The 13,619-nt window shown below is 61.3% G+C and overlaps 1 protein-coding gene across 3 annotated transcripts in view; it reads right to left on the minus strand.

Moving 5' to 3' along the window:
- Nucleotides 1-2,487: 2,487 nt before the first annotated feature.
- The window catches only part of DISP3 (dispatched RND transporter family member 3), a 50,332-nt gene continuing 39,200 nt past the window's right edge, over nucleotides 2,488-13,619 (minus strand). For all 3 annotated transcript variants that reach the window (XM_058719090.1, XM_058719087.1, XM_058719089.1), the window contains 11 exons: nucleotides 13,305-13,418; nucleotides 12,396-12,532; nucleotides 11,135-11,319; nucleotides 9,211-9,341; nucleotides 8,959-9,131; nucleotides 7,865-7,991; nucleotides 7,203-7,348; nucleotides 5,817-5,976; nucleotides 5,133-5,246; nucleotides 4,508-4,674; nucleotides 2,488-3,714 (listed from right to left, as the gene is read on the minus strand). In XM_058719090.1, the coding sequence (XP_058575073.1) occupies nucleotides 3,352-3,714; nucleotides 4,508-4,674; nucleotides 5,133-5,246; nucleotides 5,817-5,976; nucleotides 7,203-7,348; nucleotides 7,865-7,991; nucleotides 8,959-9,131; nucleotides 9,211-9,341; nucleotides 11,135-11,319; nucleotides 12,396-12,532; nucleotides 13,305-13,418 (1,817 nt within the window). In that variant the 3' untranslated portion in view covers nucleotides 2,488-3,351. The remainder of the gene's footprint in view (nucleotides 3,715-4,507; nucleotides 4,675-5,132; nucleotides 5,247-5,816; nucleotides 5,977-7,202; nucleotides 7,349-7,864; nucleotides 7,992-8,958; nucleotides 9,132-9,210; nucleotides 9,342-11,134; nucleotides 11,320-12,395; nucleotides 12,533-13,304; nucleotides 13,419-13,619) is intronic.

Below are 13,619 nucleotides of genomic sequence, written 5' to 3' on the forward strand. Positions count from 1 at the left end.
CCCCTGGTGTCCCGTGGCCCTCCTTGGCCTGCTGAATGCCTGCACATCTTCACAGACCCCAGAATAACTGCTGTGCCCGAGCTAATGAAGGGCATCTCATTAATGCTGAGCAAAAGCTCATTAAGACCGTGAGCTGTGCATCAGTAGCAAAGGAAGGTCAAGGTTCTTTTCATGGGAGTTAGTGCCTCTGGGACTCTGCGTGCGAATATTCACAAACAAGTTAAAGGGCGATTTACTTGTAGACAAGTAGACAGTCAGGTGCGTGGGCCCAAATAGTCACCCACATCCTTCCCTCAGCCTTGCCTCGGCCCCTGCCCCTGGTGAGGAGAACATTCCTGGCCGGGAGCTGGACAGAGCGGTCACCACACAGGGCCTGAGGGACCAGGACAGGTCAGCTTTGATGAGGAAATAAAGATCCTAAGTTGAGAATGCCACCCACAGAGGGGGAGCCTGGCAGGGAGGCGGGGTGGGGGGGGGGTGGCGGGAGAAGCCTGGTGCTACCGGAAACTGCCCTCCCCTCTGCGTCCCAGGTGTTCATCTGTGAGACAGGAGCCGAGCTCACTGGAGAGCTAGAGGGGCCCCCAGAATAGTGCCCAGGCAGGGCAGCCCTAGTCAACTGCGGGGAGGTGACAGCGACGCCAAGGCCTGGCTGCCTGCTCAACACCCCCACAACACTGAAGAAACCAGAGGCCAAGGGGAAGGAGGAGGAGCTGTTTCTTAAAAGGAAATGGGCTGAGGGTTTCTTTACAAATGGGCATTATTGGACTGCATGCAAATGATATGCAAATGACTTTGCCTCCGCTTTAAAACTACGTTATTGGAGAGGCTATTAGACAGACGGGGCAGTCCTTTCTTAGAGCACCTTCCGGGCTGTCTTGTTGACTTGCCTCCCAGTCACCCCCTCCCGCCTGGGCTTCACCCGGAAGCTTGCCTGCTCCTCCCACAGTGCTGATCACTGGAAGGGGCACAACCCCATAAGGTTCCCCCACGCTGCAGAGCCCTGGGTTCACTGGCCTGGCCTGAATCCCTGAGCAGCCCCTTCAGGGCTGTGTGGTCCCAAGCACAACCTGCCCCTGAGAGACAGTGCTCTTTGCTGGGCCTCCAAGGGCTCAGGTTTCACTTAAGGCTGACGAGAGAGTGCTTAAGTGTGAATACGGTACACATTCAACGGTTTCCATCCCAGATTTTCTAACCACAGGCCTCTCGCTCGATGTGACCACCAACCTTGAATGTCCCCATCATCGGGCTTTATTATAATTCTCCCACAGGCAGTATGCCCTTACTGGCCGAGCATACATCCTGGGGCAAGCTGGCTGGGGGCAAAGTCTGGCTCCACCTTAACTAGCTATGTGACCTAGCCAAGTCCATCTCTTAGAGCCTTGGTTTCCCTGTGTGCAAAATGGGTATGCTAGCACCCACTCTGTAAGGTTAATGAAGGATCTATGCAGGCTGAGCCCTGTTCTGGGTTGAAATGTCCCCCCGAAAGACGCACTGAAATTCTAACCGTGGCACCTACACATGTGAGCTTACTTGGAAATAGGGTCCTCGCAGATGATAAAGTCGAGTCATTAAGACAGACCCTCATCCGATACCACTGGTGTCCTTAGGGAAAATGACGTCAACATCACAGAGAAAAGACGAGCACGAGAAGGCGAAGGCAGAGATTGGAGTGATGTGTCCAAAAGCCGAGGACCACCAAGGACTGCCAGCAACCAACAGGAGGCAGCAGAAAGGCCCAGAACAAATTCTCCCTTGGAACCTCCAGGAGGAACCGCCCTGCCGACACCTTGGTTTTGGACTTCCAGCCTCCAGAACCGCGAGAGAATAAGCTTCTGTTGTCTAAGCGCCGCCCCCGCCCCCCACCCCGGTCGGTGGCATTTTGTTATGGCAGCCCCAGCAGATTAATACAAATCCTCAGAAGGATGTCCAGCACGGTAACTGGTACCATTAACTGCTCAGTGTCTGTCTTCACCATAGATGGGGGGGTGGGGGTGGGGAGGGCAGCAGTCCAAAAGTCTGCTGCTCCTGGCACAAATACCGAGTCCCTGCTTGGTAGGGCACTAAGTGGGAACATGGTGTTGTGCTGCTGTTGTGCATCCCTGGACCCCAGTTAATATTTACAGATGGCCAGGTGAGCTAGCCCGGACACCACCCTTGACACCTTTGTCACCCTCAGGGCTCAGTTCCCGCTCAGTCTGTGTGCAGCTCCCCAAAGCCCAGGGGGCAGCGTCTGCCCCGAGGAAGGAGGCCAGTACCTGGTGCAGCACGCGGCACGCCAGACGTGCTCAAAAACGCCCCAGCCGAGGAGCCAGAGGAACCCCTTAAAAGAAGGCACATCTACTGAGCCCCACTCCCACAGAGCTACCCAAAGCCCCCAACCTCGCCCCTGCACGCAGAGCACTCTGGGACCTTGGTCCCTGGCCCAGGCCCACCCCCTCGCCTGCGAATACTTAGTTATCACGATTTGAAGAATATGGGGGAGCCAGCGATGTTACGATGCTCGTGTTAATGGCGGCAGTTTCCTGTCACTGGGATTGGAACCATCTGCTGTGAGATGCCGGCAGGCACAATCAGCCCCCATCTCCCAGGGGCTGTCTCCCCCAATTCCGGCCCCAGAGTCGAGTGGGGGAGCTGGGGACTTGGATCAGTGAGGAAGGCTGTGTTGGGGCCCTGCAGCCCCCGGGGAGAAGGAGCCTGTTGAGGCTGGGGCCAGGGTCGGGCATGCAGAACCCCAGGCCAGTCTCTGTACTCTCTGGCCAGGACCAAAAGGCCTGGGAGGGACCACAGGACCACCCAGCACTGGCCGCCATAAAGCTGGGGGAAGGGAAAAATAGGATAGGGGGTGCAAGGCCCCTGCCCTTGAACCTGCTGTGCTCTTCCTGCAAATTCCCCGAGGGAAGCATGGGACTCAGGAGGCGGCTGGGCTCTGTCACCGACCCAGCTACAGGTCAGTCAATGTGCCTCCTGGTGCCTCAGTTTTCACATCTGTAGAACGGGGGCCCTGTAACACCCGCATGCGAAAGTTGTCAGTACTGAGGCAGTGTGAGAGGGACACCCCCGTGGTGACCCGGCATGGAGGGGGGCTGGACTCTTCTGCTATCAGGGGATGTCTGGCACGGTGGTAGCCAGCTTCCCATCCAACTCTGGCTGGGCGCCGTGATGAAGGCAGTGCGGGTCACACAGGTGGGCATCGGCTCCCACGCTGAGCGACTTGGCGCCTTTCCAGCTCAGGCCTGGGAACAGAACGAGTTAGAGCCGAGCCGGGAAACATGTCTCTGGGATCAGAGAGCAAGGGCCTCGTCCCACGCCTGCTGGACAAAAGGTGCATTAAGTCAGGACCCAGTGCCAGCGCTATAGGGAGGTCCCAGTGGGCAGGGGGATCTTATAGCCACTCCGGAGGAGCATGAGGCAGGCGGCCAGTCCCAGGGCCCCCGCCAGGAGCACAGCGCCCAGGGCTTTGAGGAAGGAAGTCCTGGTCCGGGTGAAGGAGCCGGGGGCCATGATGCCGAGCAGGGCCGTGCTGACCGTGAGCGTGTAGAGGATGGAGACACCTGTGTTGAGCGCGACGATCTTGCCGAACTTGGCGAACGGGGCGATGATGCAGAAGAAGAGGGGCACTGTGGCGATGACCGTGGTGAGGGCGCTGGAGACGATGGCCACTCCCACGTGCCGCACGGCCTCCAGTGTCCTCCATTGGCGCTGTGAGTGGGTGTCCTGGTGTGGGGTGAGGGCAAGAGCTGGGGCCAGGGACGGACATGCCAGCGGGATCCCTCCCCGCCTGGGGCCAGCCCGCTCCTAGAGGCCCCCAATTCTGCCTCCATAAATGGGGCCAGTAACAGCACCTGCTCCCCAGGGTGGGTGTAAAGATGAACCAACTCCCTGAAGAGGGCGCACAGGCAGGCGATTAAAGGTTGCTATGACGACCAGGCTAAGGCTGATTTGCACAGTAGGTCTTCACAAATGGCCCTGACTGGAACGGAGCTCTTTCTTTTGACCAAAAGCACCTAAACACATAGCTGATTCGCGTATTTATGAGCGTTTTCACACCACCACAACTCCAGGTTAGGAAACAACGAAAACTTTACGAGACCCAGGGCTGGTGTGGGCACAGAGTATGTGAGTACATTCTCACTAAGCCGAGAGGTCCAGACGGGTGGTTGGTGGCCTCAGAGTCACGACTGGAACAGCCCGCCCTGCTCCCCAGGCTGGAGAATGAGACTCGACACAGGGAAGCAGGAAGGGCCCTTGGGCGTCAACGGGTCCAACCCCTTATGCTCATTAGAGAAACAGGCTGGGGGATGGACCCGCCCAAGGCCCGGAGCGCTGCTCGGTGGAAATGCCTTAGGACCCAAGTCCCCTGGGCGAGGAGACTGGCCGTGGAAACCTCAGCCCCTGGAATGCAGTCTGATTGGGAGCTGGGCACCGGGGATGTCCAGCTGTCCTGGAGGATCCCTCCGCTGCACCGGGGACGGGAGATGCGTTGGGGTAGGACTGGCAGGTCGCTCACCTCAGCCTGGTGCGGGGGCAGGTTCTCTCCGGCCAGCAGGTAGCCCTCAACCAGATGGACACAGTAATCCACGGAGGAGCCGACGAGGATGGACAGGGAGATGGCCTCCACGGCACCCATCTCCCAGCCGCTCCAGTACATAATGGTCACCACAAGGCAGACGATGCCTGCAGGGGGCAGGGGGGGAGGCAGCTTGGACCCAGCCTCACCCACACAGTCCTGGAGGGGTCCTGGGCGAACTCGGAGGGCCCCTGGGGAATGGGGCCAAGCCTAGAGTGGAGCCCCCACTTCTAGACACAGGAGGGACAAGGAGGGCCAGGGCCAGAGAGAAGCGGACGCTCCAAGGGGGGGACAGGTGCGGCAAGGGGTCACTGGGCCAGGAGCTACTACCTGGCGACACGCGGCTCCCTTGTGGGAGCACACATGCCTGTGGGGCACCGTCCTATGCACGCCTGTGGCTGAGGGTCTTTCTGCCTGGGAGGGAGGTGGGGGTGGTTGGGAAACTTTCACCGAGGAGATGTGACAGTTAAGGGTGGAGAGAAACCCGCCGACCGGAGGCCACTAGCAAGGCCCCTGCCCATTCCTGGCCCCACAGCCTGATGCCTGTCACCCCTCTGCCACATACCCAAGATGCTCAGGAGCACAGGCAGCAGGAGGAGCACGTGGGTGGTGAACACGGCCACGGCAGCCACACAGATGAGCAAGGACAGGGCCAGGCCGTACAGGGCGCTCTGCACCCCTGGAAGGCAAGAGCAGATGGTCCTCAGCTGGGCTTCGTGGGTGCGGCGCCTACAGGCCCCCCTCCCCTCCGTGGTTCCGAGGTTACTGGGGTTCCACAGGTGGACACGGTCACCACTAGCTGTGTCACTCTGGGCAAGCCACGACCTCCCTGAGCCTCACCCGCAAAAGAGGGCAATCACAGCCCCTACCCCACAGGCCTTGTTGGGAGTTTAGAGAGAACGTGGGTCAGGCCCTCGGCATGGGGCGTGGCACCGGGAAGGCCCAGCATGACAGAGACCTGCCATGTGGCGATCACTGTTACTTTCTAGGCGGCCAGATTCAAGATCAGAGAACGTGGCTAGGTACCCCAGAGCAGGAGACACCAATTCTGGCCTCCGATGGGTACTCCTGGCCACCGTGCTGTTCTGGTTGCTGCAGGGCTCTTGGCCAGGACTGAGGAGATGACAGGCTGTAGCTCAGACAGGCCCTGCCCTGCCCTCCCCACCCCAGGTCACCTCCCTGTCCCTGCCCCCTCCCCAACCTGCTGCCACCAGCCTGGCCCTGGCGTGGGGGCAGGGCTGCCACTTGCCTATGATCTCCATGAAGATCTGTTTCCAGTGCTCGCAAGTCTGGAAGCCTCGGCGCAGGGCTGAGCCCTCGGGGAACGTCTGCAGCTGCTGCTGTAGGAAGCTCTCCCAGCGCAGGTAGTCGGAGTATGTCTGGAAGGAGGACTTGCCCTTGTACGTGGTCTGTGGGGCACATGAGTCAGTGAGACGGGCAGGGGGCGGTGCCCACTCACCCTTCTCAGGTGACAGCTGGTCTGCTCTGTGGCAGATGCAGCCGGCCCTTGGCCACCTGCACACAGAGGATGCTGTGCGTGGGGGCGGAGGGTGCCACAGTCCAGGATTACCTCCCACCAGCCTCTGCGTGCACGTGTGATCCTTACAAGGGCAGTAGGTTCTGATGTAACCACAGTCCCCGTCCCTTTCTAGCAGAGCCCGCTGCAGCTCCCAGAGCCCCCGCGCTCTCACGCCGCGCCCTCTGCACACGCTGTTCCCTCTGCCTGCACAGCCAGCTCCCACTTGGCCTTCAAGGCTCTCACTAGGGTTCTGTCTCTTCCAGGAGCCCTTCTTTGATTAACCAAGACAGGCCTCTGCTGGGCTCTGCAACGCCTCGGTGCTTCCCCATCATAGCTGTTGTCACTGCCCAGCAAGCTGCCCGTCTCCTGGCTGCAGCGTGAGTCTGCTTCACAGCCCCCAGCTCTGAGGAGCCGTTCGGGGGAAGAGGCAGGCACTCACCCTGCTCTGGGACTTTCACGTGTATCCTCACTGACCCCGTTCTGCAGAGGAGGAACCTGAGGCCGGCGGGGATACGTGATTTGTTCAAGGACACGGAGCACACCAGGATCAGAGGTGGAGCCGGACCCTGGGTCTCGGCACAGGGACAGCAGGGGCGGGCTTGGGAAGCCTCGTGGAGCGAAGTGCCAGGGCCCTGAGGTCCGCAGATGCCCAAGTCAGGGCTCTCGTATGCTCACGTGTGCGTGCGTGTGCACGTGGGAGTCCAGGGAGTGTCAGGATGAGAGAGGAAGTAGTGATGTGCGTGGATGGCTGGTCCTTTGGCTTCCAAGCTCTTCCGGGGCAGGCCCAGCACTTGGCTCTGCGACCCACAACCAGGCCCCCCAAAGGAGCCCTCAGAGGGGAGCATCCTAGACTCTCACCAGCCCCCAGCCTCGTCTGCTCCCCAGCCCGGAGGCTGCAAAACGACACACACCCTGGGCTGGTGGGAACCGGCGGACAGCCGACATCAGAGAAAGGGCAGCGCCCTGTGGTCAGGTGGCCCTGGTTTAATACCCGATGCTGACACTCATAACCACGTGACCCGAGCAGCCCCTCTGGTCTGGGCCGGGGGCGGGGAATCAGGGGACACACGTGAGGCGAGCCCTTGGCACTGTGCCCGGCTGGCCACGGGAGCTCACCGACTCAAAGGCCATGGAGATCCACTGCACTCGGCCTTCCTTGACGCCCACCGCCCCGTGGGACAGCTGCCCCGGGAGCAGGTTGGGCTCCGGCAGCTCCTTGCATTCAGGGTGCAGCATTTGCAGGACGGAGGAGGTGCTGTAGCCTGCGGGGAGAAGGGGAGAGAGGTGGTCAGGGAGGGGACCCCGGGAGAGCACCCCTGCCCCACCCCATCCCCCCCCACCGGACGTGTGTCCTCACCCGCCGGGTGAGAGTGTGGGAGGGGTGCCAGCCCTTCCCCCAGCCCCCCAGCTTTCAAACGTGTCTGTAACCAGTGGCAGTGCCATCAGGCAACTTACAACAGTCACTTGCCATTGGGGTGGAAAAGGACATCTTGTGCTCCCTTGAGCAGAGCCCTGGCAGGGCCTCATCTGTGTCAGCCCCGGCCCTGGCTCCCAGTTCTGGAAAAGCTACTCCTGCAGGTGCCCCCACACATGTGCACGTCTGCACCTGTTCATGTTCACGCATGAGCCCACTCGGGAAGAGTCACGCACCCCTCACCCCAGCGCGGATGCAAATTCAGGCACAGATGCCTGTCTGCAGGACACGCGCCAGGTACACGTGTGTGTGCTCACAGCTGTCCACCCGTGGAGCCTCCCCAGCCTGTCCTCCCCCCGCGCACCTGAGGGAAGGCACTGGGCCCCGCCTGGCTTCACCAGCTCCGAGTTCCCCGCGATGGCCTTGCAGAGGCGACACAGGTGCCCAATTTCTTTGAAGAGATCAAAGCTGCTGTCATAGATGACACTGCCCTTTCCCAAGGAGACACAAGCGGGCACAGGCTGCTCAGTGAGTCAGGAACTCGGCCCTGGGCCCTGCCCCGGGGCCAGAACCTCCGAAGCTCCCACCACCATCACAGACACTGTGCTGGAGCCCCGGGCACAGTCGCCTGAGGTCCCTGCCCGAGTCCACTCTGTAGGGCTCCCACCACTGCTCACCCTGCACGGTGAGCCCCCCGGGCTCACCCCTGCTTTTACCCATAGGCTCTCACGGGGGCTTCCTGCTCCCTCCCCTCCCTCTGCACATCCAAATCCCTCACCCACTTCCCCAGTGAGCTTTGTCCCCTCCTTACCTCCCCACCCTCCTCTAAACACCTCGGGATCCTTGGTCTAGACTGATCACACAGATCTCAGACTGTTCTGGCTCCCGAATTACTTCGGGAAAGATTCCTGTATACTCAGCTGGACTGGCTTCTCAAGGCAGGAGCTATAACGGTACCACATCCACAGCCCTGCCTGCCACGTGCTCAGCCCCCACTCTGTGCCAGGCGGACCCAGCCACGGCTCCGTCCGTGTCTCTCCCTTTCAGACACCTGAGAGCCCAGCACAGGGCACAAGCGTGTACAAGGGAGGAGACAGAGCGGAGGGCCCCTCGGTCAGGCACGCAGCAAGGGCTGTGGGTGCAGGGAGGGCCTCCTGCAGAAGGCGGGGGTTTACACACTTGCATTCTCCCTCAGCTCCGTTCCAGCCCCTCATGCTGAGGGGGCAACCAGCTCAGGCCCAAAATGTACCCAGATTCCTGGGTGATTCTAAGAGCTCAACCCTGATCACTCCTCAAGAGAAACAGTGCCCTCAGGAGCCCATGGTGGTCCCGTCTGAGCTCGGTGAGCAAAGGAGCCAGGAGGGGGTGTGGGGAGCAGGGCTAGTGGCCGCCCGAGCCTGGTTTGTGAACCTGGTGCAGTCGGGTCCTCTGGCATCTGCTCAAAGTGGGCCCACGTACCGGGTCTCCGATGACATGGTTGTCCACCTGCCGCGTGCGGTTGATGCCAATAATGCCAAAGACCACGAAGACCATGGCCCCGGTGTCCACCAGCGGCCGCACGGCTGGCTTCCCGCAGCCGGTGTTCACGCAGGGGTTGAAGCCGAAGGTGGCCGAGAGGCGGGCCTTGGGCACTGCAGAGGGAGTCACGTCTGTACAAGAGGGTGGGGGCCGGCCTCCCCAGGCCCCAAGGCAGCCTCCCCGTGCACGTACCTTTCTCACTGGGCACATAGAAGAAGCCTTTGGTGGGGCCGTCGGGGCTGGAGCTGAGCAAGCAGCCCGGGGGCGCGGCACACACACGCCCGTGGAAAGGGGGCTTGTGGGACTGAGCAAAGTACACTTTCCTGTGGAGGCAAAGGAGCCGGGCTGAGGCTGGGAAGGCCGGGAGGAGCCTGGGAGGTGAGGCAAGCACAGCCATGTGTGGCTGTGAGCAGGGGCTAGAAGAGTACAGGGGACGGACTTGGGTTCCCCAGCACAAGGATGTGGTCTCAGGTTGGGGGCTGGGCTCTGGAGGCCACTTCTAGTCTGGCCACTGCCAAGGCGCTCCCCAGGGCTGCCTCGCAGCCTTCCCCTCTGCGTGTCTCCCCACCTGCTGCGTGAGGGGTGAAGACCAGGTTTCCAAACCGCCCTGCAGGGGGTGCAAGAGTTCACAGAGGGGCCCCCCGGGCCAGCCTCAGGGTTCCTGCTCAGAGGCACCCTCACCTTAACCTGAACAGTCACTGAGCCTCAAGATTCTGTCTGAAGCAAGGGTTCCGCGGTTAGCTTGTTCACCACTGGACCTGATGGAGCTCAAGGTTCTTTCTAGAATGTTCTAAGCTCGTCCAGGCAGCCTGATCCCAGTTGCCGTTGTGTCCTTGCAGAGCAAGCCCAGCCCTGGCCTCAGGGGAGAGCGGGCAGAGGGACCCCCACTGCCCGAGCCAGGGTACCCGAGGCTGGAAGGACCCAGGGAACCCGTCTCAGTCACCTCCCCACTCCCCCCCACCTCTGCACCACTACCCTCTGCCTCAAGTGGAGTCCAGCCTTTGTGGGTGCCTGGTGCCCTGAGGCCAGGCTGTCAGAGACCTTAGCCCCGTGTGTCACCAGCACAGGGACCGCACTGCTGCTCTCTGGGCACATATCATCATTTGTAATGACATCGCGGCTGACTCGTTAGCTGCTGTCTCCCGCTAGCTGGCCTAAGGGCAGGACCCACATCTGTCCTGTTTACCACCGTATCCCCAGGACTAGCACGGTGCCGGCACACAGTCGGTGCCCCATGTTTGTTACGTGAATGAACGAGAAATACAGCCTCAATGGAGAAATGAATGTGGGGTCAGAACACAGGGATAAAACCTGGGAAAGAGGTGCCCCCAGCTGCTCAGAGACCCGCCCCCCACCTCTCCAGTGCACAGGCACAGAATCCCAACACTCATTAAGTATTTTGGGGCACTTATGTCATACCAGGCACTAGGCAGGGCCTGGGGATACGACAGGCAAGTATAATAGACACAGCCCCTCTCCTGTCTCCTTATGGTCGGGGAGGGGGAGGGCGGTGTTTTCTGAATTGATTATATTGGGAGAGAATGTGAAGAGTGCCTTCGAGAGGACGTACGGAGCGCACACGTCCATTCATTCGGCAAGTGTTAGCCGAGCGCCCCCTGTGTGCAAGACATCGTGCCAGGTGCGAGGGACGGAGCCGGGGGAGCAGTCAGGGCGCCCGTGGAAGGATGCCTGCGCGCTCCTGACGCAACACAGCTTATAAACCAGCCGGTCAGTGTGTTTCCGGGTGGTGATGGGGCCAGACTGGGAGCAGGGGGTCCCTCGCAGGGAGAGAGAGCGGGTGTGGCTCTTCTGGATGGAGGCGGGGTGGGGGGACAGCCTCTCCCCAGGGGGGGCATCTGAGTAGACCCCCGAACCCTGGAAAGAGGCCAGCACATGAGGCTCGCGAAGGAGCTGTGGAGCCAGCACGAGGCAGAGCGGCAGAGCAGGTGACGGGCCGTCCTCTGCGCCCAGGTTCCCCGCGCCCCGGTCCCGGGCACAGAACCACCTGAACGCGTGTGTGCACGCGGACAGGGGCTTCCTAAAGGCGTCTGCTGACATCTCTGGCGAGAAGGGGGCCGGGCTGGCGGACACCGGCTTATCCGCGATGCTCTGTTACCGGGTGTGCTGCTGCTCCTTGGCGGCCGCGTAGAAGCTGAAGTCAAACTTCCAGCCCCGCTTGGCGTCACAGGCCAAGGTTGTCACCATCCACTTGCGGGAGGGGCTCGCCGCCTGGAGCAGCCCTACTGTAGACATACAAGCGGTCAGCTTCTTGGTGAAGTTACCCAAAGGCGCTCTATACACCTAGGCAGTGGAGCGACAGAGACAAGACACGTGACTCCGGGGGGCTGCCTCGGCCTAGGCCCGGCCTCAGGCTCCGCGCCCTCCCCCCCCCCCCCCAGGCTGGTTCCACCCGGTCCCCGCCCCCACAGCTGGGGACAGAGGCTCAGGAGGCCTGGGTTCGAGTCTGCACATTGGGCAAATCCTTCCCTCCCTGTCTGAGCCTCAGCCCTTTTCTGCAGCTGAGCACCTACTGTGTGCCAGGCCTTGAACACACAGTAGTCAGCAACATGGGCTTGGTCCCTGCCCCCCGGGGGGGCTGCCGATCACCATGGCTTTGGGTTCTTGCAGGGGCCGTGAATTAAAGAGTCAGGATGATAAGACACGGGATAAATGGGCAGGGGAGGAGGAGGGCGAACCGAGAAGTGCGCCGGCACATGGCCCTGTGAGGAGGTGACAGTTACGCTGAGGCGTCAGTGAGGGGCCTGCCATGCATTAAGCTGGAAGGAAAGCTTTCTGGGCAGTGGGAAGAGCAGTGCAAAGGCGCAGGGTCAGGAAACGCCACAGGCATCTTTCAAATGGAAATATAAAGCCTGAACACAGGAACTGATGTAGGTAACTACGTCCCCCAGGGGGTGTAACATGTCAGAGAAACACAGAGGACTCCTGACAGGGCCTGGGTTGGCCCCAGAGGCTCTTAGCTGGGGGAGCGGCTGCCAAGAACCACATGTAACTTGCCGAGCAGCACTTGCTGCGTCTTATGTGCTACATGCCATGCAGGCCTCACGTCGTGCACCTCCGACCCCGGCTGTGCTTTACACACCCCGTTTCACAGATGAAGAAACTGAGGCTCAGAGAGACTCAGTAAGCTGCCCGAAGACACCCAGATTACAGACGGCAGAGCCAGGACTCGAACCCAGGTCTGGCTGACTTGGGAGCCCATGCTGTCCCCGCTCTGTAGGTGCCACAGACCTGGCTGGGAGAGGGTCCTCATCTGCCTCTAGCAGCAACGTCCTCGAAGACCCCGCCTCCCCCTCCCTACGTGGCCAGTGCCACCTTCCTCGGCAGCAGCGGTTCAAGTCCCGGCAGCCCAGACTCACCTGAAAGGAGGGCACCTCCCCGTCCCCGGGGGACACGATCTGCCAAGGGGCAGGCAGGCTGGCGTTGAGGGAGAACCTGTACACGGCCGGGTGACCCTTACTCTTCACCTTGGAGACATACACGGTGCCTGGGGAGTCTGGGAGGCAAACGAAGGATGGAGGAGGGGTGGACAGTCACCCCGACCGGCTTCCTTGACCCCGGAGCAGCCCGCTCTCTGTTCCGCATCAGGGCTCAGCTCCGAATGCTGGCTCTGCGCCTCTCTACTGGACCGAGCCCACGGCAAGCTGGGGGTGCTGGTGGTGGACGCGGGGATGGGTTGGTGGCACAGATGAAAGGGAGGTGGCAGCGGTCACCAGGATGGGGTGGTGGCATAGGTGGAGGGAGTGACGGCGATGGTACGGATCGTGGTGACGAGGTGCAAGCAATGTGGGCAGTGCCACCCAGGGCGGGGCGCGGGCTGAGTGGTGGGGCCGGAGCTGGGAGTGACAGTGGTAGGCACAGAGGGGTGACGACAGCCAGGGGATGACGAGGACACACAAAACTGCCCCAGGGTGGGGGCTGATTCCTACACGTGTCCCAGCACCCCATCTGTGACAGAGACCCGGGCAGGGATGAGCCACCCTCCAGGGCTCAGGACACCCCTGCCCTCCCCCAGACACTCAGGGTGGATCTGGTGCACAGCGGGTTCCTAGGGCACCAGAGCCTGGCTGTGGTGCTGGCAGGAGGGGCCCTGAGGTCACCCCCCCTCACAACCCAACCCCTCCTCAGTGACCCCAAGAACACAGACTGTTGTTCTCCCAGGAGACCCAGGGAATGAATGTCATCTATCTCCACAGGACCTCCACACCCCAGCACCAGGCAGGATCCCCCAGAGCCCCCACCCCAGCCAGAACACATGCCCCACTTACCCTGTGGGGTGGCCTCAGGCCGGCTGGCCCAGGAGACCCCTGAGCCCCGCTTCTTCTTCTCCAGGGACGTCCGGATGTTGTTCTGCAGGCTGTGGGGCTTCTCCTGGAACAGACCTGGGCCCCCCCCCCCCCCACCCCCACACGTCATTAGGGACACAGGGCCTCCCTGGCTGAGCCTGGCAGGGGAGGGCAGAGACTGGGACGGATAACAGCCCCAGGGACGTGGGGCTCAGGGCTCTCAGCTTAGGGGGAGGGGTGTCAGGGGTCTGAAAGAAACGGGATGGAACTGAAAAAGTGCCAAATATCGAATTTGCA

Source organism: Neofelis nebulosa, chromosome 2 (assembly GCF_028018385.1).
Source record: "Neofelis nebulosa isolate mNeoNeb1 chromosome 2, mNeoNeb1.pri, whole genome shotgun sequence".
In the NCBI taxonomy this organism is placed as follows: domain Eukaryota; kingdom Metazoa; phylum Chordata; class Mammalia; order Carnivora; family Felidae; genus Neofelis; species Neofelis nebulosa.